Raw genomic sequence first — 26,066 nt, 5'->3', positions numbered from 1 at the left:
TCCTTTCAAACTGCCAAGTCTCCCGGAAATTGAGCAGGGGAGAGGAAGCGGAGGGCGACTGCCACTTGGCTTTTTACGGCACTAGCGGAGGGAGATGGAGGCATAGACGAGGAAGAGCAGACGGGTTTTCTTCCCGCCTTCTGTTTCCACGGGTGTAATTCCTTATTGGCTGAGGAGGAGCGCGCTTCGATAATGAGGCCTGGTTCGCCTGCCTTCCCTCCGAAAAAAGGGGAGCCTTTTGCCTGAGCTGAGTGGAGCCCAGCTGCTGCGAGCAAGAGGAGAAGCGGCCACACAGCGATTTAGCCGCTTGGCTTCTCTTTTTGTGCACGAAAACGGGGTGCCCCTCACTGGCTCGCCCGCTTGCCTGCTGCTAAAGAGGCGCAGTCAGATTTTGGCCCATGTGGCTTTATTGGGAGCCGCGAGGGCGAATTCCCTGCTGAACCGCGGCGAGCCGTTGAACCGCTGAACCTGGAGGAGAAGCCGGCCATGGATGATTTTTTATCCATTAGTTTGCTCTCTCTCGCTATGCTGATTGGCTGCTATGTGGCCGGCATCATCCCTTTGGCCGTAAACTTTTCCGAGGTAAGAAGGAAGGCTCTGAGCACCTGCCGTCCAGGTGTGCAGAAGAATGCCAAGAGTATCGGAGGGCAAGGGCTCTCTAGCCGCGGTGTTAGTTTTCACTTCTGGAGATCGATCTTGAGGTGGGAGTGTTGTAAAGAACAAATAAATTTAACACAATAGGAAACAAAAAAATCCTCGCAAATAAACTTTGGAATAAGCGCCTGGTTTAGGTTAGCCCTTTTTTACCTTGATAACTTGTGTTGCAGAATTAGGACCTAGCATGAAAGATAAAATGGCAGAAAGAAAAAAAATTGTGTCATCTTTTGAGATATTTTGACTACTCATCTAGAGGATTTTCCTCTCCCAATTCTTTCTGCAAAGCCCAGTTTCCTTTTGTGGTGTCAGATATTAATATATTCAGCAGGTTTAAAGTTTGATCGAATAGTTTTTTTGAAATTTGATATAAGAAATAATTTTGCTATATGCAAAAAAATGTTTTTCCCAGATAATTACCCTATTCTTTTTTCAGTACAGTTAGCTAAAACTTGAAGAAAGAATACTTATTTTACATAGTTGTTTTTCTCTGATCTCTTGTATATGTGCATTTAAAATTGAGTATTAAAAAATACATGTCCACATTGTATTTCTCTGCAATATAGTAAAATATTCTACATTTTGGAAGGAATACTTTCCAATATATTTTAAAAGACTCAGCAAGCCAAAGGCAGCTCTATATATTAATTGTCATTATACACATGATGCCAAAACATCCGGGTGGTGTTATAAAAAATTATTCTGATTATACAAAAATGTCTGCAAAAGTGCAACTTATTTTAATAATGACAGCCAAATGTTGTTTCATTTACTGCACAATTCAAAAGTAAATCCAGTGAAGCATATGGAACTGACACTGAAGTAAAGCTTAATAAGCAGAAAGTACATAATATGTCTAAAAATAACAAAACAATGCCAGGTTAAAATAGCTTGAAGAAATTTTAGCTATGTTATTTTGCCATCCTGTACAAATACTTTTTTCACAGAAAAAAGAAACACGTAAACTTACTTGCATTCTTCAAAATTTTGCAAGCTAATTACCTGGTCATTTGGCTTATTATCTATATTTAATACTTGTGGGTGATCATTAGGTCGTCCTGCTCATAAAAAATAGGTTCTTTATTTTCCAAATTATGTGAGAAAATAATTTTCTAAACTGAAATTTCTGTAAGGATTTGAAAATGTTTGTGAAACTCTCAGAATGGTTTAAATCAAAGAAACTTTAAATAAATAAACAGATCTAAAATAAAATAATAATTTAAATTTGTTTTTTTAACTGCCAATTCCTATGGTTTATACTGAGATAGAAAATCTCTTTCCAGTTGTTTGAGTAGCATGCATTTTCAGAGTTAATGAATCATATATTTCTTCATTAATCTTATTTCTATGTTGCCAGAATCAAGAGACTCAGCATACTGTGAGCAGCCTTCAATTTTTGTAAAGGAAGATTAGTGCTGGGTTATATATGTAAAATAAAACAATAATGTGAACAGTTCACTGTGAAAGCATCAAATGCATGTTGTATTGTCTAATTTCCTTAATAAAATACAACAGCATCAGGTATCTTGAACAAAGCATTCCAAAAGCATTTGTAGATTGTATATATTATAATTAATAGTCTCTATATTTATTGTAAACCATAAAACCTGGTTTTTGTTACTTTTAATAATGGCTGTTTCATCTTTAAAGGCTAGGATTATGTGGCTTTCATATGATCAAATGTTTTACTTTAGATTATTTTTTTAAAAATATGAGACCTTCTGTCTTTTCTAACAGACAATTCATTGTCATTAATCTAACAAATGCTTAAACTGTATAGGCTAAAATGTGTGTTTTATGCATGTGCATTCCAGAAATCTCTTGAGTGATTATTTGCTCTTTTGAAATTTGTCATCTTCCTGGAATACGAATCAAACAGATTATGTAAATATCAATGTAAAACAGTCCTCAGTTCAGATAATGTACTCAGAAACAATAAATTACTGCATTTGTATATCTCTTTTCTTTGTGTAAGTATACTTTCTATATTTTGTATTCAGGATGAGGATAATGAAAAGAGATCTAATTTTTTTTGTCTGTGTTGGAGTGGAAAGAGACAGGAAGAACAATACAGTATGGTTCAAAGGTCTGATAGCAAAGAGATTGGTGAACTTTTCCAGTTCCAAACTAGAGAAATAGCTGGGTTAGAGCACCTCAGTTATTCACCACTAAAGTAGGCACTGGAGATGAAGGATGTGACTGTTTTTCCATATATATTTCACACACACATATATACACACTCACATACATACAATATTTATTTTCACATTTCCTTTAATTATTTTAAATTTTATTTTCAGGAAAGATTAAAACTGGTTACAGTTCTTGGTGCCGGGCTCCTTTGTGGAACTGCCTTGGCTGTCATTGTGCCTGAAGGAGTACATGCACTTTATGAAGATCTTTTGGAGGGTAAGAAAACGACTCTTATTCTGGTACAAGGAATTTTGAATAAAACAGACCTTTGATTGTAACGTAGGCATTTTGGTAGTACAGTCCAGTTTTCTACAGAATCTCAATACTTTTTTAAAAATAAATAATACATTTTCCTGCCCATATATCTGAGAGAAGACCAACATAATGTGACATACTCCATGGTTATCATTCTTGGGCAACTATATATGTTTTTATCAGTTTCAATTTCAATATTTTAACAAATGCTTAAATTGTCTCAAGTTGTCTAAGTTAGAGTACAGTGTGATGGCTTACATCAGGGGTCCCCAACCCCTGTTCCGTGGGCCGGCACCAGGCCGTGGCATGCCAGAAACCAGGCCATGCAAACAAATGAGGCCCCATCTGTGACATGCAGGCAGCACTCGAAACCACACAGCCTCTGGTCTGTGGAAAAACCTTTCTCAATGGAACCGGTCCCTGGTGCCCAAAAGGTTGGGGACTGCTGGCTTACATGGTTAGGACACTGGGTTGGAGGTTAGCAAGCCTGCCTTCAAGATCTGAGAGCTGCTGCAGGGTTGGGGTCAACTCCCCTCATTTGCTCCAGCTCCTTAATGGGACATGAAAGGAGCCTCCCCCCAGGTATCCCCCAAGCAATGGTGCTGTTACCAGCTAATCCTTTCAATCCAGAAGCTCCTTAAACGGGACAGGACAGGAATACAGCAAATGACCAGGCCTTATGTATACTAAAAGTGAAGCCTTTAATAGTTCATTGCCTCTTTGAAATCTTTTTCATGTTAATGAGGAAGGAAAAGAACAGAATGCTGATAGGCATTAAGAAAGTAAATATAGGTTTGGTGGAAGTCAGATAAGCAGGGAATTAGAGTTTCTCAGTGGAGGATAGCAGATTATTTTGGCCACAGAAACACTTATCTACGCTTATGATAGCCCCAACTCTCATGGCCTTCTGTAAACAGATGAGAAACATGGCTTTCCTAGAGGACTTTGGGGTTTAACTGTATTATCAATAACATTTCTTTCAGTTTTACACTGTTTTCGGTTGTATTTTTGTTACTGTTTTAGTCATTCAATTTTGTGTGTTTTTAATAAGTATATTTTCTAAGCCAGGGGTGCCGAACCCCCAGTCCATGGACCGGTACTGGGCCGCGGCATGCCAGCAACCAGTCCACACAAACAAGCAAAGCCCCATCCACGAGATGCAGGCAGCACATGAAAACCACACACCCTCCGCTCCGCGGAAAAACCTCTCTCCATGTAACTAGTCCCTGGTGCCCAAAAGGTTGGGGACCTCTGTTCTAAGCTATCTAGAGTCCATCTAATATTAGGTGTTCAGATAAATATAATTAAGAAATAAATACTGCTTGGATTTTTAAAAACAAAAACAAAAAATGAGTAAAAGCAGAAAATTCCAGGTGGTTATAATGCTTTCATTTATAAAATAGCTAAAAGGATTTATTAAACCATCCCAAATTATTTTCCTTACTCCTCCCCCTTGCCTTCCATAAAACTCCAGGGTTACTGGCTTTTGTGGGGGGGAGAGGGGCTGCCTTTGATTCAGTTTTTGACTCCTGGAAATTCTCTTATTTTCTGAAGTGGTTTCCCATTGCCTGCTTCTTAGGGCTGAGAAAAAGGAACTTCCCAAGGTCACCTAGGTGATTTTTGTGCCTAAGGCAGGACTAAAATTCAAGGTCTTCCGGTTTCTAGACTCATGCCTTAACTACTCCACCAAATTGGCTCTCATTACTGGCTATTATTTCCTGTTAATAACTTCAGTTCAAAACCCTTGTTCAAGCATTACATGACTGTTAAGCAATGTTTGCTAATTTGGGGGATGAGGCAAAGGTTATTTCTTTAAACCTATTATTTGATAGCATGCCTTGAAGCATTTTTAGCATGCTGAACTACATCTTTTCTTCAAATAATTTTATTAAGATTTACAAATTGAAAGGATAAAAACTAATAAAAATTATAACAAATACCAAAAAGAAGAGTAGAAAAAAAGAAGAGTGAACTATACCCTTATCCTTAACAGGTAGTTTCAGGTATTTGACAATTCAGTGAAGGGGAGGCAACAGTAGCTGAGAAAAGGATAATATTTTTATCCTTTTCAACTAAATTTCATTTTTGATGCGTGCCGTTGTGCCCACAGTAAAAAAAATGACAATAAAGGTTATCTATCTTATCTAATATTTTTGCATCATTTTAGTTTGCTGATATTTGTTTCTCTGCAGAAATTAATAATCCCGGCAACTGTAAACCATAACTGTGATTTCTTCTCAAAAGTACTGTGTAATTGCAAGGGGAGGGATCAGGTCTGCATTCCATTTTAGTAGAATATGGATAGATAAAATGCATCTCAATTCAAGAGAGACAAACATCCAAACAGCAATCAGAGTACTGCAGCCTATCAAATGTTAATTCTTTTCCCCTTCTTCATGGTTATCTCTCTTATTTTGCTAACCCCTGCATCAGAAGGACTGCTGGAAAGAGCTGCATTTATCTGGAGGATAATAATTTGGGGCCATCCAAAACACCAGATACAGTAGCTGTCCAAATGGTTACTTCTAAAGGGATGAAGAAAACACAAATACACAATTAAGAGTTTCTTTCCTACCCTTGAAAAGAGTTCAGTGGATTAGTAGGATTAGGTTTCTCAATTCATGGTCCAGTCACAATGAAAAAGAAAATATGAGCAAATGCTACATTTGAGATTTGCATAATTTAATAGGCCTGCAGATTTCACTGTTTACTCTATACTTTATATTGGAAGATTTAGTTCCAATATATGTTACTTATATGTAAGGGTGTAGGTCTATACATACGTTGTATGTAGTATGTTTTAAATGTTTGTTATGTATGTGTACACTTTGAGAGCAAGCAACTAAATTTCATTTTTAATGTGTGCTGTTGTGCCCACAGTAAAAAAAATGACAATAAAGGTTATCTAATTTCTCTCAGTTTTGAATGATGTTATGCATTTTAATATCATTTAAATTTGAAGTTTAATAGAAGCATTCTGGTTGGTATATTTGAAGATCGAATATGATTGAGAGTAGATTGTCAGGCTCACTGGAGCAGTCATGCAAAATGGCCATACCTAGTGGCGGATGTATGATGTGATAATCTAAGGATAGTGGTCATTACAAAGCACGTTTCTAGAATTCATCATTATTGCAGGAAATTCTTTGCTTCTTATCATGTTTCTTATTATTTGGATATCTTTTAAAAGCAGACTTATTATTCAGTACCATAATTGTTCAGTTATCCACATAGGAAGTACAGTCACATGAAAAAGGAAGTATACCCCATTGGATTGTTCCATTTTTTCAACATATTTCAGCATATACAGTAGATATTTGATCTTAATAATAATAATAATAATAATAATAATAATAATAATAATAATAATAGTAAAGTTGGAAGGGACCTTGGAGGTCATCTAGTCCAACCCCCTGCTCGGCAGGAAACCCTACACCATTTCGGACAAATGGCTGTCCAGTCTCTTCTTAAAAACTTCCAGTGTTGGAGCATTTACTGCTTCTGGAGGCAGGCGGTTCCACTGATTAATTGTTCTCACTGTCAGGAAGTTTCTCCTTAGTTCTAGGTTGCTTCTCTCCTTGATTAGTTTACACCCATTGCTTCTTGTCCTGCCTTCAGGTGCTTTGGAAAATAGCTTAATTCCCTCTTCTTTATGGCAGCCCCTGAGATATTGGAATACTGCTATCATGTCCCCCCTTGTCCTTCTCTTCGTTAAATTAGACATATCCAATTCTAGCAACCGTTCCTTATATGTTTTAGCCTCCAGTCCCCTAATCATCTTTGTTGCTCTTCTCTGTACTCTTTCTAGAGTCTCAACGTCTTTTTTACATCGTGGTGACCAAAACTGGATGCAGTATTCCAAGTGTGGCCTTACCAAGGCATTGAAGAGTGGTATTAATACTTAACGTGATCTTGATTCTATCCCTCTGTTAATGCAGCCTAGCACTGTGTTGGCCTTTTTGGCAGCTGCAGCACACTGCTGGCTCATATTTAAGTGATTGTCTACTAGGACTCCGAGGTCCCTCTCACAGCTACTACTATTGAGCATGGTGCCACCTATGCTGTACTTGTGCATTTGGTTTTTCTTGCCTAAATGTAGAACCTTGCTTTTTTCACCATTGAATTTCATTTTGTTAGTTAGTGCCCAGTGTTCAAGTCTGTCCAGATCCTTCTGTATCTGAAGCCTGTCTTCTGGAGTGTTGGCTATTCCTGCCAGCTTGGTGTCGTCTTCATTTTAACAATATTGATAATATAACAAATATTCACCATTTACATTTGTGGTCCATTGTGCAATTTAAATAAATACAAATGCAAATTTTGCACATGGAAAAAGTACACTGATGTGAAGTTTTTCTTTCTTTTTTTTAATCATACATGAACATACCAATATTTTGTTTTCATTCAAACAGTATATTTTATTTATTTATTTGTCAAATTTTGAAATTAGCCATCTCCTTCACAGAGGGACTCCGGACAATGTACAAATAAAATATTAAAGCATTAAAAATAATATGTAAAATGTAAAATGAGGCAAAGATTATTAAAAATCAATGTTAAAAGTTAAAAGGAGGGGGAGGGTTTTCAGGGACTAAGCTGCCTCACAGCTGTATGCTTCTCTGTGAGCTTAAAGCAAGCCATGTTATCACACCTTTCCAAAAGGCCAGGAGAGTGGGGGCATGCTTCATCTCTGGGGACATAAAGAGAAGTGATCTAACAAAAAGCTATAAAAATTGATTTTGGAATCATTTAGTTAACAAAAAATTAACAGATATGCCATTTCGTTCTGTAAAAAAAGTAAGCACGCTCTTGACTCAAATACTACTTTTTTCCTCAATGTTTATGTATGTTAAACCCTAGGATATGGCTGCAATATTATTATTTATCCCCATTATTGTTTTTACTTCCCTCTTTTATTGTCTGTAAACTTTATTGTTATTATTATATTCTGTTGTTTTGCAAGTACACTGAGTGCTTCTATACTGTAGACAAGTTCCTTGAGTATCTAATCACACTTGACCAAATAAAGTATAACTATAATCTAACATCTGGTATTGTTCTCTTTGACAGAAGCAATCTCAAATACACATTTCTTATAACTGTCTATCACTTTCTGAGATCAACTGGGAGAAATTTTTCCTACTTCTCCATGCAACATTATTCCAGCTGTGCAATGGCTGAGGAGTTTTTGCATGCATAGCCCTTTTCAAATCACCCCACAGCATGGCGGGTTTTCTGGAATGTTTAGAGTCATTGTCATGTTGCCAGGTTCACTTTCGGTAGAGCTTCAATCTTTTCACAAATCTTCTCACATTAGTTAAACATCCTCTGGAACAATGAAGAATTCATAGTGGATTCTGTGATGGTGATCACAGATCTCCCCAGGTCTTGAAGCAGCCCCAAATCGTAACATTTTCACCACCATTCTTTACAGTTGGTATAATGTTCATCTGGTGAAATGTTGCCTTTGGTTTTCACCAAGCGTGTCCTGGTACTGTGGCCAAATAATCTGATATTTTTGCCTTGGCTGTCGAGAGCACATCGTTCTAGAAGTCCTAGTGTTTGTCTCTAGGCATTCATGAATTGATGTGTTCTTTTGGGGCAGCAACGATTTGTTTCTGGCATACTTCCAATGTATATTTGTGCAGCTTTCTAGTGGTAGACTCATGCCCTTTAACATCAGTAGTGGTGAGAAGGACTTGTGGGTCAGATGAAAATAGGGCATTCTTTTTTTTTTTTTTTCAGCAACTTGGTTTTCCTCCTGGGCTAAAATTGCTGGGATGGCCTGGCCTAGGCAAGTTGATAGTTGTTTGAAATCTTCTCCACTTATAGATGATTTTCTGCAGAATGGGATGATTGATGTCCAGTGCTTGGCAATCTTTTAAAATCACTTTTTATCATTCATTGATATCTATAACCTTCTTTCTGATCAGAGATCTCCTTCTGGTCAGACAGCTCTTTTGATCTAGAGCAGGCATGTCAAACTCATGACGTCGCGCAACATATCGGGCCAGTTTTGCCATGGCCGGCAATGGGGTGGGCGCAGCTTCCATGAGACACATCCGGCCCGCGGGCTGGCAGTTTGACACCCCTGATCTAGAGTGATACCACCCACTTCAGCAAAAAAGAGCATATCAAACTAAATGACTCCAATATGACAGCTTCCTCCCAGATCCTCAGTAGTAATGTTCACATTTTGTGCACCTAATTTTAGATAATGAAGGTAGTGATAAACATAGGGATGTATTTACATTTTTCACATGCATTTGTTTATTTAAATTATACAATGGGCTACAAAATGTAAATATTCATGATATAGTTATATCCTCTTTATCAATATTATTGAAATGAAGATCAAATATCTCTGTTGGAAAAGGAAAAGATTACAATGGGATGTACTTTTTCACATGACAGCGGATTGATCTGAACCATAGAGTTTTCTGCCAAAATAGAAAGTGAATAAAATAAAAAGAAGTCTTCCATTAGACATTGGAGATATTTTGCCCAAAATACTTACTCCTAGCCTTTACAAATTCAGATTCCTATCTGCTTGCTTATGCCTGCAGATATACATTTTTGCTTTCATTCAGTTATTTGATGAAACAGTTATTTATTTGATGTTACATACAGATGTAGTGATACAATGTCATTAACATGACATTGAGGTCATGTTAATTAAACTATGTTTCTGATCAATTTTAAATTTTATACAAAATTTGAAAACTAATTAGTCACTTTTAAAATTAAAAATACCCTGAGGCATGTTTTGATTTGACTTTTAATAGGTTAGGAACTGCATTTCTAATTTCAACTGTTCTTTTTGGTTTCCTTTAGCAAAGCACCACCCAGTCAGTGTGAGTGAAAAGGCCATTGAATCTGAGAAAGCAGATGTTCCAGATGTGCATGAGCATAACCATAGCCACGACCATTCAAGATTACATGCTTACATTGGTGTTTCTCTTGTTCTTGGCTTTGTCTTTATGCTGCTGGTAGATCAGATTGGCAATTCTCACGTCCACACTGCAGATGGTAAGCCAATATTTTTCCTAATAGGCAATCAAAGTGAGAACAATTCTCAGAAATATTCAAATAAATGAATATTCATTGTATATGATATAGTCTATATTAAGAAAGGATGGGGGTTGAATTTTGAAACAAAATTAACATTTTCACCTTTAAAATTTGGCAGCATAACATTTGGTCAAAGTTTATATCATTAATGGTGAAAAAAATAGTATATATGTAGTCCTAACTTAACAACTCTAATTGGAATGGGAATTTCCATCGCTAAGGGATGCAGTTGTTAGGTGAAATATCACATGATTGTACCACTTAGCGATGGCAATTTTAGTAGTTCTGGTTGTGATTAGGATTGTGTTACCATTAGGCAAGGATATCACCCTTATCTTGTCCTGTTGCTCTCACCTCCAGTTCAACTCCCTCTATTTGCCTGTTTCTCTCCTCCCCCCCCCCCAATCTCTGCCCTTATGGCCATCCTGCACTCTGTTGGTCTTGCCCTAGCATGGCAAGGCCTCACATGGCCAGAGCTGCTTTGCAAAGGGCCAGCACAGAAACACCTTGTAAGCAACAGGAGGAAGAAGACGGCAAAGGTTAACAGCAGGAGCAATGGACTGCAGGATGGCTGAGGGGAGGGGCAATGGAATAAAGGGTGGTCAAAAGGGCTGTAATGGGAGGGGAGATAGGTGGGGGGGAATTGATTGTATGGTTATAAATGCAGGTGGACTGCTAGATTTTGATCATGTGACCACGGAAGTGCTTTCACAGCTATAACTTCAAAGACCAGCCATAACTAACATTGTTCGGCACTATTGTAACTTCAAATTGTCACTGGCAAATGGTCATTAAGTGAAGACTACCTGCATAGGAAGGACATTAAATGGAGACTCTCCATTAATTTTCAGTGGCATTGGTAGAGATTTTTTTTAAAAAAACGAACAAGTGAACTTTTAGCTTTAAATAAAATTTACTAAACCAGTAAGTAATTATTTTTTTTAGATTTTGGCTACAAAACAAAGACAGTGGCAGAAAGTATTCATCATATTTTAACCAGAAATACTTGAATATTGAATACACTGTGCTTGGTTCCATGCAAATACTTGTGGAGACATATAGTATTTTCCACACCAAGCCTCAGTGTCGTGATATAATAAGCATGTCACAGAGAACATCATCCTCATATTCTTTAACCCATAACTAACCTGGAAATCATAGTTACATTCTACTTGGCAAGGAACTAGACTTAAATCATTGTTAAACCATATAAAAGTGATATGGAGCCTATGGTTTTCTCACTATTCCATCCAACAGCTGCATTTCAAAGGTCCGCTATGATATTTTGACTGCTTAACTGTGGTTACCTGTGAATGTTAATTTGCCTCCATCCTCTTGGCCTTCCAGATGGGCTTAAAACCTGGGTCTGCTGATTGGCCTGGGGTCCTGTTGGGGGCATCCTCTATTGCAGGTGGTTTGTATATTAAAAGAAGATTCTATTTCCACCAAATTGTATTTTGCTTCCTTCTTTAGCTATCTCTGTTAATTTTAATATTTATCATTTTAATATTGTAATAAAATATTTATCATAATGTTTTATATTGTCATTTTTATCTAGAGTCACTTGATAGCAAGGTGGGCATCATATAAATTAAATTAAATTAAATTAAATTAATAAATGTTAAACTATTTTTCAAAAGGATTCAAGTTCATGGAATATTTCATTCCCTTAAATGGGAAGAAGGAAGGAAAGATTCAAAGGCACTGAGAAAGAGTTAACAGAGATACTTTAGTTTGGTGAAAAATTGTTATTATAATCTATTCATGATAATGTCACAGTTTTAGCTGGTGTTGACCTTCATATGCATCACGTTTGTCTCAAGAACCTAGAATGTCGCAATGTATCAGCGTAGTATATGTGCAGATCCAAACTGTGTGGCATTTTGCAATGTCAATGGGCAGATTTTCTAAGTGCTATTCAAATTTTTGGTATGCACTATAATATTATTGTAATTATTACATTATCCTATATAAAATGCCTAGAATTCAGTCTTCTAGTTTCTAGACCATCCATCACCTTAACTACTTCACTAAAGTAGCTTTTTAACCTATATTAACTTCTAATAAATATTAACTTTTGTAATATTTCTTCATTTCAGTCTCTGCTCCTGCTCTCTTATTTATATCTCTTTGATAAGATTTCTTAATTATTTCAGATCCAGAAGCAGGAAGGTCAGGCAATTCCAAAATTACTACTACACTAGGACTAGTTGTCCATGCAGCAGGTAGGTTAATTTTGTTGGTTTGTTACATTTTTCTAAAAAAAAAAAAAATGACTGTCAAGTTATGTGAGTTAGTGTTGACATGATGATATGATCCCAGTAGTTACTGCTACTAATAATGGAATAATGCTGTGGACTTTCTTTTTAGTCTTCTCCCCAAGTTAATCTACTTTGAGATAAGAGAGGAGACTAAACTGAACTGCAGGGATATGTCCCTGATGATTCTCTACAGCTCAGGGCTATAGTGATTTTTAATAGGAAAATACATATTTGATCCAGTCTAAAGGCTTCAAGTTGGAGACATTTCTGGAGTTTTTATTCCTAATGTTAGTTTTCAAGAATTATGTTTGGAGACAAATCCTTTAAACTTTTAAAAAAGATCTAAACAAATATTTTTGTTTCTGCAAAACCATTAAAGCATAAAGTTAAGAATATGTTGTGGTTCTACATTTTGTGTATATTATAATATGAATTACTGCTTCTGTCTTGCTGCTATACGATATTTAACTATAAGTGCACGGTAAATAAATTTACTACTGCTATGTTATACATTTGTTTCAAACGCTATAGCAATATATCTGCATTTTTAGAACCTAATCTCCTGCTCTCAAACACACATTCCCTTTTCAACTTTTAGAATAAATCTTAGAACTTTAAATCTTCAATTAATTTGTACTGTGTTATGTGACCAAGGCATGAAGAACTGTGACAAAAGACTCCCAAGTCCAGGAAAGGGCATTCAGTGAGGGGGAAAAATATTTGATCCCCTGCTGATTTTGTACGTTTGCCCACTGACAAAGACATGATCAGTCTATAATTGTAATAGTAGGTTTATTTTAACAATGAGAGATAGAATAACAACAAAAAGTCCAGAAAAATGCATTTCAAAAAAAGTTATAAATTGATTTGTATTTTAATTAGTGAAATAAGTATTTGATCTCCTATCAGTCAGAAGATTTTTGGCTCCCAGGTGTCTTTTATATAGGAAACGAGCTGAGATTAGGAGCACTCTCTTAAAGAGAGAGCTCCTAATCTCAGCTTGTTACCTGTATAAAAGACACCTGTCCACAGAAGCAATCAATCAATCAGATTCCAAACTCTCCACCATGGCGAAGATCAAAGAGCTGTCCAAGGATGTCAAGGACAAGATTGTAGACCTACACAAGGCTGGAATGGACTGCAAGACTATCGCCAAGTAGCTTGGTGAGAAGGCGACAACAGTTGGTGCGATTATTCGCAAATGAAAGAAACACAAAATAATTGTCAATCTCCCTCGGTCTGGGGCTCCATGCTAGATCTCACCTTGTGATGTTTCAGTGCTCATGGGAACGGTGAGGAATCAGCCCAGAACTACACAGGAGGATCTTGTCAATGATCTCAAGGCAGCTGGGACCATAGTCACCAAGAAAACAATTGGTAACACACTATGCTGTGAAGGACTGAAATCCTGCAGCACCAGCAAGGTCCCCTTGATCAAGAAAGCACATGTACAGGCCCGTCTGACATTTGCCAATGAACATCTGAATGGTTCAGAGGAGAACTGAGGGAAAGTGTTGTGGTCAGATGAGACCAAAATTGAGCACTTTGGCATCAACTCAACTCGCCATGTTTGGAGGAGGAGGAATGCAGCCTATGACCCCAAGAACACCATCCCCACCATCAAATATGGTGGAAACATGTTTTGGGGGTGTTTTTCTTCTATGGGGACAGGACAACTTCACCACATCAAAGGGACGATGAACAGGGCCATGTACCATCAAATCTTGGGTGAGAACCTCTTTCCCTCAGCCAGGGCATTGAAAATGGGTCATGGATGGGTATTCCATCATGGCAATGACCCAAAACACATGGCCAAGGCAACAAAGAAGTAGCTCAAGAAGAAGCACATTAAGATCCTGGAGTGGCCCAGCAGTCTCCAGACCTTAATCCCATGGAAAATCTGTGGAGGGAGCTGAAGGTTCAAGCTGCCAAATGTCAGCCTCAAAACCTTAATGATTTGGAGAGGATCTCCAAAGAGGAATGGGACAAAATCCCTCCTGAGATATGTGCAAACCTGGTAGCCAGTTACAAGAAACGTCTGACCTCTGTGATTGCTAACAAGGGTTTTGCCACAAAATACTAAGTCATGTTTTGCGAAGGGGTCAAATACCTATTTCACTCATTAAAATGCAAATCAATTTATAACTTTTTTGAAATGTATTTTTCTCGTTTTTTGGTTATTATTCTGTCTCTCATTGTTAAAATAAACCTACCATTACAATTATAGACTGATCGTTTCTTTGTCAGTGGGCAAACATACAAAATCAGCACTGTAATTGGTGCACCAGGTGAATATATGCAAGGGTCTTCCTGATCATAACTGGTTCCTACTCACTAAGTAGAAACTGAAGCTAGGAGGACTCCAAATTATAGACCACCCCTGAATGTGGAAATATAACTCAATTAAATCACTGGGACCAAAAGAACCCAAAATATAGCAACAAAACATATATTTTAAAACAATGTTGCAAAGAGCTAAACAAAACTGTTGGCTCTGTGACCGTTCCTGATAGAAAACTGATGCCATGGATCTACTCTGAAAAATAAATATTAAAACCATCATCAGAAATGGAAGAGCAGGTTAAGATAAGAGAATCAGGTGACAGACTTACTCTTGTATAATTTAGCTCCAGTAACTCTTTGATCAGTGGCTGGATTCATGGTTGTGTGGTTTTTTTTCCCCTTCCTCCCTCATTAAGCTGATGGTGTTGCCTTGGGTGCAGCTGCTTCTACATCTCAGACTAGTGTCCAGCTAATAGTATTTGTTGCAATTATGCTGCATAAGGTAAGCTTTGAGTAAGAAACTTTTCCATGCTTCTTCCATCAGTGAATGAGGAATTATAGACTTGAGTGAAGTGAAAAAGTTCTTTTTTAAAAAGTATCCATGCATTTTTAAAATCATTTGTGTTTGCTTTTGTAATTAGGATGGCATCTCGGAGTAGAAGTATGCAGTTAGGTACTGTGTATGTGGGAGTTTGTGCTAGCCTAGTAATGACATGTAGTAAGCAGCAGTACTTCTTACTGCTGAATTTAATGTACTTAGAAGACACTTTATATACAATTAATTTTCATTAGAATCACATAGATCTTGTGTAGGAAATGGCAGCTAATTCTGAGTGATTATTGGGCCTGAAGCTATACTAATTTCATCTTTTGGATTTCTTGTTATAGTAACAGGACCAAGCAATCCCTTAGATTTTTGAGAATTACATTCTAATTTGACTAAATGGCTGCCATGGAGATTGTATTTTCATAGTATGGCATGGTTGTAATCACAAAATTACCTGAAGGCAAACTAGTAGGGTTGTTGTCCACCAGCCTCTTTAGCTCTCTAGGATGCTTTTATCATAACAATCTGTATGTGTATCATTAATTTTTAATACTAATGTTAAAATAAGCATTTTAGTATTAGTTTGTTTTTTACTAAAAAGTATTTGTAAATGTATTAACTTCTTTCAATAGTATAGCATATAGTTGTTGTTGTTTTTTTACTAAAAAGTATTTGTAAGTGTATTAACTTTTTTCAGTTGAATGGCATATAGTGTTATAAAGAACAGGAAAACATGTATTTTTACTATACTTGAAGTGTGCTATTTTCCCCTTAGATATAGTGATTTACTATCTCATATTAAGGAAGGGCTTAATACTAATGATACATTATACTCCACCAACAGAAAACTTAAGGAAGGGCTCAGTAATGTACTACTGGCATTTGGTTTCACTAAACATTCCATTTTGCAAATGAAGGCAGTACAACTCGTTTTATACTTGAGCATTAATTATTTTATTGCTTTTATGTTATAGGCACCTGCTGCTTTTGGGCTTGTCTCATTTCTTATGCATGCTGGTCTTGAACGGAATCGAATCAGGAAGCACTTGCTGGTTTTTGCATTAGCAGCACCTGTTTTGTCAATGGTGACTTATTTGGGATTAAGCAAGGTAAAACAGCCGTGGAATATGAAAAGTTTTAAATAATCAGATTAATCATGTTTACCAGTCAGTTGTGCATCAGTATGTTTGTTGGGGAATCAATTTTGCAGACTCTTAAATATTTGGTATTTTGTTTCATAGAGCATTTTTGCTGGATTATGAATTGTTCTTTGAGTGAAAGTAGTGCATATAAAATGCAGATAATTGGTCTTGTGTTGCCCTGTTTTTTAACTAACACCAAATTATGGATTTTATGTAAATCATCAGCCCCCATCTAGTTTTTTTGCACTGACAAAAATTTGCTGAGTAAATTTTCCACTGATGGTAGAGGATGTTAGATCTCCAGAACATTAGTTTTTCTTTGAGGTAAGGTATAATGCATTCTAAAGATGTTTTTGAAATTCCAGTAGAGCAGCAATTGAAGTACAATTTAAAGAAGGATGAGCTTTAATATTTTATTTGCCTTTTGCCTTTTTTTTTTTTTTACAGAGCAGTAAAGAGGCACTTTCAGAAGTCAATGCCACTGGAGTTGCCATGTTGTTCTCTGCTGGGACTTTCTTATATGTTGCCACAGTTCATGTTCTTCCCGAAGTGGGTGGAATGGGACATAGCCATAAACCTGACTCTGCTGGAAGCAAGGGACTCAGTCGCTTGGAGGTGGCTGCATTGGTTCTGGGTTGTTTGATTCCTCTGATTTTATCTATTGGACACCAACATTAAAACTTGGAAGACCAGCATTTTTCCCTTCAATCTGATATAAGCAGCAGTCCGTTGCTTTTTTATTGCTGTCTCTCTTACCCTGTTGACCACCCCATGTATGATAAGGAGTTGGAGAGGATCATCGTTTTAACAAGAAAACTGTGGGAAAACTCAATAGAAGAGAGAGATAGTACTCTTTGATGGCTAGTTATAAATCCTGCATAATTTCTTTTTTTCTGAAGATATTTTCATTATGACTTCCTACCTATTCTCAGGGAAGCTGGAACTTGGATATTATCTGGGAAGATCCTTTCAATTCATCATGAAATCATAATCCAAGTATTCCGTATATCAGCATTCAGAGCTGATCTCTTGACATTATGATGCTACCTTCTAATATGCGGGAAGATTGTTCACATCTTCCAAATGTCCATGCATTAATAATGGCATGGGCTGATTTAGAAGGAATCATCTGGTGGACAAATATTTGTGAGGATGAAGTTGTAGGCAAAATTTGTATTAGATAAAGAAGTTTGATAGGATTCTTGCATTGACTTATTATGGAAGCACATTTGTTCCTTGATTCTAACAGGCTATACAGTACAGAAGAGAGCCACATTCAGCAAGAGGTTAGATTGTTCTGAGCTCTAAGGAATAGGTGTTTATTCAAATGAATGCTAGTTTATTTACAAAAATGTTTCTTTTCAAGTGGAATAAGGTAAGCCCTATTCATCAGGCATCAACCTCAAAAGCTGAAACTTTAATACTTTTACCAAAAATCATTCCAGGTTGTGAGCTTGTTTTGAATTAAATGTCTGAAATCTGTTAAAACTGAGTATCTGCACACCTCTAGAACACGAATTCTACACATCATAGTGGTTCAAAAAGGTATCTGTAATTATCCAGAAAAAGAAAACCCTGTCAAAGCCATTGGTTTAAAAAAAAATTAAATGGTTAAAATATATGTTGGTTACTAGTGCACAGTTTTATATATGCTTTAATTTTTGAATCATATTGTCAAAAGTCTTTCACTAATAGTTAAAATTTTATTTATAAACAAGATAGTGTTTGAATGAAATATTTTTTTACTGGACTGATTATTCCATGAGATAAATCTGATCCTTTCTTCAGTAACATTTTACAGTCCAGTAATTAATGAAACTTGTTTTCCATGCCTGCCTTGCTCACATCTTATATTTCCTAGACAGTGGATGTTAAGGTTGTTCAGAACGGTTATGTTTTAATTGGCAGTTCCTACTTATTGAATGAATATTGGTTGAGCATCAGTAGGCAATATCAGTTTTTCATTAAAAAAAATCTTGCCTTTTATGGGAGGGCATAATGTTAGAACCAGAAAGGAATTAACATTAAATAATATAAACATGACTTATTTCTAAAGGGTTTTTTTTAAAGCTAATACTCAACAGACCTATTGACTGCTATTCTTTCCAGTATATGTTTATCAGCTGCATACATTTATATCAATCTTAAATCAATCATCTGTGCTACTGTGGATCGAGCATCATAAAATGGTGCATCACAAATGGATCTGCCAGTTGTACTTGATCTGCAAGAAAGCATTTCAAAGATTACAGTTTTAGAGTTCTCTTCTATGCTAGAAGAGAAAATAGAAACATATTTGTCAAAACATGGGACAAAAATCCCAGTTGTACTATTTGATATATAAATTGAGCTGGTTAATGTGCCTGTCACATTTGTATACTTAATGATTGAAAATAAAGTCATAAAATGCCAAATTACCATTGCTGGGAAAATGACAAGAATGTCTATTCTTCCAACTAGCAAGTTGGGAAATAATGGCAAAATGACAAGTCACCAGACTTGATTAAAATGTCATTAATATAGAAATATTTGAAAGAAGAATTAGGATTCAGGGAGATATATTGAGTTTAAATCACACATTTTAAAAAAATTATTTGAATGTTGTATGTAATTGAGAGAGAAGGCCAGACTTTTAAGTGCTTACTGTTATTTGCAAAACTTAGTTGGAAGCTACCTAAACTAAATCAAATTTGTGAAAGCAAGTCTGTTAATTCTTTTTTTCCTATTTCACTAACTTGGGCTTGGTATCTAGAACTAAATTATTATTTGTAAGGCAATGAATAAGCTTAATGTGTGATGATTATTACACAATAAACATCATAAGGCAGTATAGGAAATGCTTATGGGGCTGATTTGCTCCTGTATGGGAACAAAGGTGGCTGGAATACTTTGCCAGTATTTAATTGCTAACTGCTTTTGTAGCAGTGAGCTATGAGAAGGGAATTTCTAGATAATAAAAGAAATCCTGTAGCAGAATTCCAGAAAATTGATCTCTTATAATACTGAGAAGCTCAGTTTTGAGAAATTTGGATTTGAGCATATGGATTTTGACTTTAGCCAGATTTTAAAAATCAATGCAAAATCATTGTTTTTTTGTAGTCTAATTCTACTCTTCTTGACTCTTATTAATAATCACATCCAGTTTGTATTCTGAACTTCCCAATAAACCTGAAAGCCATGTATTGCTAAAATAGAGATGCATCATTAATACATTCTCACAAATTCCAACACTTTCACAAGTCACATCAGCTGTAGACTGAGTTGAAAGTGGAAATGTCTGTATGCAACATTACATTCAGTCACCTAATTACCATTATTCATAAAACAATCTTGCCTATGCTGGAGAAACTTAAGTTTGCAATATTTGACAGATATGTCAAAGAAATGCAGTATCTTCAACTGAAAGGAAATATCTTGGAATTTCTGAAATTCCAAGTGGAAAATCAAAAGTGATTTTCCTGTATCCTAGGTGAAAATAATTTTTAATATCCAGCTGTACCAGAATGGGAAAACTTGAACAATAAATTGTGCTGCTGTGTTGTTTATGATGAACCATAGGTAACTTGGAAAATGGGAAGCCCTTGCAGTAGCATTTGAAGGAGATTATTCATTTCAAAAAGATACGAACTTTTACATGTTTCTGTTATGTCCCTATCCAGCTATGATTTCATGGGTAGTGTTCCCTGGTCATAGCTGTATACCTGATTACGTGTACTAAAGTGTAATTTTAATGTCTTTTCTAAATCATTTGTACACATGAGATCATTCCATGGATGGCTGCCTTATTTTTAATTTTTTCACTTTAATTGTGAACTGTTTAAATATGTTTTTATTACATTAAAAATTATTTGCTGCATTGTTGAAATAATTTGTCTCATTTTTAATGGTGACAAAGAAGCAATAATTTGTAGATTCTTCAAGGGGAAATGGTTTATAGTTTGCTTTATCTCCTTTATTCACTTCTAGAAACAGATAAAGCAAGGAGAGCAACAAAGATGGTTAGGGGACTGGAGGCTAAAACATATAAGGAATGGTTGCTGGAACTGGGTATGTCTAGTTTAACAAAGAGAAGGACGAGGATATGATAGCAGTGTTCCAATATCTGAGGGGCTGCCACAAAGAAGAGGGAGTCAAGCTATTCTCCAAAGCGCCTGAAGGCAGGACAAGAAGCAACGGATGGAAACTGATCAAGGAGAGAAGCAACCTAGAACTAAGGAGAAACTTCCTGACAGTTAGAACAATTAACCAATGGAACAACCTGCCTCCAGAAGCGGTGAATGCTCCAACACTGGAAGTTTTTAAGAAGAGACTGGACAGCCATTTGTCCGAAATGATGTAGGGTTTCTATCTGAGCAGATGGTTGGACTCGATGACCTCCAAGGTCCCTTCCAACTTTTATTATTATTATTATTATTATTATTATTGAAGAACCCAGTGAAAAGCATAATAAATCAGCATACTTTGTCTCCCATTCAAATGTAACATACCAAAGTATTAAATGTTCTTACCTAAACATATTTTTTTTTATTTTTAAAACTTATTGGTGATTTACACACCCTTGAAGACCATTGGAAACTTCAATTGGACCATAATGCACCAGCCCAGCTAATTATGGATATTTATTATGCTGGCATGATAACTCCCTTCTGTAAGCGACAGATGAGGTGCAATTCAAAATGCTGATGATCTCCTAACCTGACATAGGACTGTGTTTCCTGTTGGACCATCCCATACATTCTGAAGAAGAAGGCAACCTCTAGGTCCTTTCACTGAAATCGTCATGAGCCCAGGAGATGTGGCTTCTCAGTGATGTCCCCTGCCCTTTGGAATGATCTTTTCTTAGACATAAGGTTGGCCCCAACTTTACATGCCTTTAGGTGGGAAGAGCAGTTAAGACCTGGCTTTTTCTCCCAACTCTGGGATCAGGTTGAATTGAATCCATGATGGTAAGAGAAGGTTTTCAGTTCTCTTTGCCCTGTCATTATTTAATGCATTTTAATTCATTGTATTAATTATGAGCTTTTTCTCCACCACCCAGAGTCACCTGGTTTGATTTCGGCAGTAGTGTAAATGCATAAATGACCACAAATGTACCACACTCTGTTAGCTCCAGACATTTCTCAGAAAAATCCTTACTTAATTTTTTTAAAAAAAAAAAAAAAATCCAAATTTAAGCTTGTTTAAACGGAGCTGGAACATCTTCGGGTACCTGTCCAGCTGGATAGAAAAAGACTAATCAGAAATTATTTTTAATGTATTTTCTCTAACGAAAGCCACTTGTGCTTGTCAAACTTTCCACAGAATCCTGCATATAGAATATGCTATCCAGTCTTTTATATGAAAATGCCTATTCTACTGCCAGGTTTTGGCATCTCTGTAAAAAAACAAAAACAAATTGCAGGTACTGTAGGTATAGAGGTTGGAGAGATAGGCTTGTAAAAAAAAATGTGCAAAAGTGACCAGGTGGTTTTGTCCATCTCTAATTGGCCTTTCCAAGTACAGATCACAAGCAATTGTGTACAATGCTTTCCTCCCCCACCCCATCTGTGCCCTAAAATATTGGACTTAATGATTTTGGCGATGGACTATTAAGGGAGTTGGAGAGGAAGATAACAGGAAATTACACAATTGAAGCAAACAGGTGTAGACAGAAGACTGGAGATTTCTTCTAGTGACTGATCCAGTTTATTTGGAGCTATTAGAAAATGTATGGTAGGGTAGCAGGAATGGTCTGACAATAGAGTAACTGCCTATGACTATCAGCTACCTATGACTATCAGACCAATAGTAGAAAGGAATTAATTCATTGACAACAAAAATGATTACAACTGCACACTTTGGGGGCATTTGGGATCTAATTGCCCATCTGCTTTTGGACTGCTTTTTTCTGTTAAATAGGCTACCCTAGTAATGATAATGAAGGGATTTATACTATAATGAATTTTGGAGAAATAGTTTGCTATTTTATAACAATAAAAGTTTAAAAAGGTTTTCAGGGGCAGGTAACAAAGTTTCCTATTGGTGAGAAAAAGAATTGAAGGGTAATTTGAGGAGATCTTATTTCTGCTATGTGTTATATGTGAATTTTCAAAATTTGTCATGGCAGATAATCAAAACAAGATATACCAATTTGACGGAATGAATGAACTGAAGTTCGTTTTCAGTAAGTTGATATCAAAGGATGCAGCAGTTGATTGAGTCAAAATTGGGCCCATTTGCAGTGATTGCAAATTATGTGTTAGCATTTTGACATTTCCACTGAATAACTGTCTTCATTTTATTTCTGGAAATATAAGAAACCTTGTGTTATTCTTTAATAACATCAGTTCATTCTGAGTTTTAATTTTCCCAATAGCTCTTTATAATTCTAGACTACCTATTTGTCTTCTCTGATGACCTGACTTTTCCATATTCTACTCTATGTGTTTGGTTTTTGTTTTTGTTTTCTGATCTTGAGTAAACTTTGAATAACATAAGTTAGCTTTGGTTTAAAAAAGATGAAATCTGGAGGGCAAATTAATGTTCATATCTAACCCATATATTTTTCAAAAACGTTTTTAGGAACTTAAGTTGAAAAATTACAAAATGTAATCCTGTCTGAAATTTTAGACAAGCTAAAGGTTGAGATTTTAGACAAGCAAGGGTTAACCATTACATTAACCACATCACCCATACTGTAATGCTCAAAAAGAGAAGTGTGGCTTCCAACGTCTTCTACAGCTATCAGCAGTGCTTTTTTTCTAAAAAAAAAAAAAGGTGCCGGACCTCACACACATCATACAACCCGCCTTGCCTACCCTACAAGGTTCCATCCCAAAAAGGTGCCGGATCTCCGTTCTGGGCGTTCTATGAGAAAAAAAGCCCTGGCTATCAATAATAATAATAATAATAATAATAATAATAATAATAATAATAATAAAGTTGGAAGGGATCTTGGAGGTCATCTACTCCAATCCCCTGCTCAGGAAGGAAACCCTATACCATTTCAGATAGTCTCTTCTTAAAAACCTCCAGTGTTGGAGCATTCACCACTTCTGGAGGCAGGTTGTTCCACTGGTTAATTGTTCTAACTGTCAGGAAGTTTCTCCTTATTTCTAGGTTGCTTCTCTCCTTGATTAGTTTCCACCCATTGCTTCTTGTCCTGCCTTCAGGTGCTTTGGAAAATAGCTTGACACCCTCTTCTTTGTGGCAGCCCCTGAGATATTGGAACACTGCTATCATATCCCCCCTCGTCCTTCTCTTCGTTAAACTAGACATACCCAATTCCAGCAACCATTCCTTATATGCTTTAGCCTCCAGTCCCCTACTCATCTTTGTTGCTCTTTGTACTCTTTCTAGAGTCTCAACATCTTTTTTACATCGCGGTGACCAAAACTGGATGCAGTATTCCAAGTGTGGCCTTACCAAGGCATTGTAAAGTGATATTAACACTTCATGTGATCTTGATTCCATCTCTCTGTTAATGCAGCCTAGCACTGTGTTGGCTTTTTTGGCAGCTGCAGCACACTGCTGGCTCATATTTAGGTGATTGTCCACTAGGACTCAAGCTCCCTCTCACAGTTACTACTATTGAGCAAGGTAACCCCTATGCTATACCTGTGCATTGGGTTTTTCTTGCCTAAATGTAGAACCTTGCTTTTTTCACCACTGAATTTCATTTTGTTAGATAGCGCCCAGTGTTCAAGTCTGTCCAGATCCTTCTGTATCTTAAGCCTGTCTTCTGGAGTGTTGGCTATTCCTGCCAGCTTGGTGTCGTCTGCAAATTTGATGAGTTCCCCATCTATCCCCTCGTCCAAATTGTTGATATAGATATTGAAGAGCACTGGGCCCAGAACAGAGCCCTGGGGCACCCCACTACACACTTCCCTCCATGTAGATGCGGTTCCATTGAGGACCACACACTGAGTACAGCCGTTCAGCCAGCTACGGATCCATCTGGTGGTGGTGCTTTCTACCCCACATTTTTCTATCTTGTTAAGCAATAGGTTGTGATCTACTTTATCAAATGCCTTACTGAAGACCAAGTAAATTATGTCCACAGCATTCCTCTGATCCACTAATTTTGTCACTTGGTCAAAGAATGCAATAAGGTTTGTCTGGCATGATCTATTTTTGACAAGCCCATGTTGGCTTTTAATAATGACTTTGTTTGCCTCTAGGTGTTCATTGATTCGTTGTTTGATTATCTTTTCCAGGATCTTCCCAGGTATTGAGGTCAGGCTGATAGGTCTGTAATTTCCTGGGTCCATTTTTTTCTCCTTTTTTTGTAGATGGGAACTACATCAGCTCTTTTCCAGTCCTCGGGTAGTTTCCCTGTGCTCCAGGATCTTTGAAAAATATAGTTCAGTGGTTCTGAGATCACATCCTAGAAGCTCTGCCAGGAGCCTTTGTTGAGATGTAATCAAGCAGCCGCACCTCTAAATACCTCCATGACCACAACCCATAATGTATGGGACAGTTCCCAATATTCCACATAGGCTGAAAAGAAATGAAGGGAAGGGAAGAAAGCCTGGTTTTTAAGTGTCCTGTTGCTATTGCTGCACTGCTGGATATGTCTGCTACACTTCTGCTACAATTTGTTCAGGCAGTTTGTTTTGAGACAAAAAGGTCAAATGGATTCGCATACTGTGGTTTATGGTTAAACTATTGCATATAATACATATTTCTATTTATATCATAGGGTATATACACCATAGCATTAACACACATTTCTCAAAGCATTGTTTGCACAAACAATTCTATGTCAATCAGCCATTGTAACCACCCAGAAAAGCTGGTAATCAGTTTAATAAGAAAGCTTACTTTTTAAATAGTTTCTGAACGTTTCATTGTTAAGCCAAAAACAGGTTTTGCTGCATTTCCTTTCCCTAGCTCCTTTATTTCTGCTTTAAAAGAGTATAGGTGTGTTTTTCTTTTTAAAAAAAATAATAATGGAGCTCTCAAGCTGAAATTTCACCAAGTTAATGTCCTCTAAAATCCTGTTTCCATCCCATTCTGCCAAAGAACGCCTTCCATTATAGTTTCTCATCAAATCTTTTCAAACCATCTCTGACTGGTTTAAGCTGAATCTTGTCTTCAAATCTTGGATCACAAGTTACATGTCGGCTGTGACTGAATGTTGAGATGTATCGTTCTGAGCTCTTGTCATATATTCTTGTTTTTTCTTACCTCAGAGAAAATTAAAAATAATTTTAAAAATATCTTGGTCCACAAATTAGAATCAAGTCTTTTCAACCTTAAATCTCACATCTGAATGGAAACGTGGCTAGTGGAATACACGTTCAAACATACGTTAATGATCAACATTTGAACAGAAGTGCAATCTTCATTGAGCTCAGAGGTGGTTAGTCCCATCCAGCTTATTCATTAAAGGAACTCTTTATTCCATCATTATCCCATATTTTTTTTCAAGCAGCACAATGTCCCTTCTTGGATCCTCCTCCCATTTTATCTTTGCAACAACCTGACAAGGTAAATTGGGCTGGTCACTCTCAGCACGAGAATTTAGCCAGTGAATGGATTGAAGATTTGGACCCAGATCTCCATGTTCTTAGTCCTAAACTTTAACCATCATACTAAACTGACTAGGGAAGAAACATATGAGTGCCATTTCATTCTACCTGCAACTATACTTTGTGAATGCTCCATTGTCACACAAATTGT

At 36.7% G+C, this 26,066-nt stretch overlaps 1 protein-coding gene across 1 annotated transcript; it reads left to right on the top strand.

The window, feature by feature from the left end:
- SLC39A9 (solute carrier family 39 member 9) lies at positions 1-20,268 on the top strand. Its single transcript, XM_039323985.1, has 7 exons — positions 1-582; positions 2,955-3,063; positions 9,934-10,128; positions 12,327-12,395; positions 15,131-15,216; positions 16,236-16,370; positions 16,851-20,268. Exons 1-7 carry the CDS (start codon positions 487-489, stop codon positions 17,079-17,081), a joined length of 921 nt encoding a protein of 306 aa, XP_039179919.1. The 5' UTR covers positions 1-486; the 3' UTR covers positions 17,082-20,268.
- The last annotated feature ends 5,798 nt before the right edge of the window (positions 20,269-26,066 follow it).

Source organism: Crotalus tigris, unplaced genomic scaffold, assembly GCF_016545835.1.
Source record: "Crotalus tigris isolate CLP2741 ecotype Arizona unplaced genomic scaffold, ASM1654583v1 scf7180000024291.2576520, whole genome shotgun sequence".
Lineage (NCBI taxonomy): Eukaryota > Metazoa > Chordata > Lepidosauria > Squamata > Viperidae > Crotalus > Crotalus tigris.
This window is presented reverse-complemented; position numbering and strand designations above follow the sequence as displayed.

Excerpts from the sequence above, each read along its gene's own strand:
- SLC39A9 (XM_039323985.1), top strand. The coding sequence starts at position 487 with ATGGATGATTTTTTATCCATTAGTTTGCTCTCTCTCGCTATGCTGATT. Across the intron at positions 583-2,954 it reads TGGCCGTAAACTTTTCCGAG|GAAAGATTAAAACTGGTTAC; the intron begins GTAAGAAGGAAG and ends TTTTATTTTCAG. Across the intron at positions 15,217-16,235 it reads TTGCAATTATGCTGCATAAG|GCACCTGCTGCTTTTGGGCT; the intron begins GTAAGCTTTGAG and ends TTTATGTTATAG.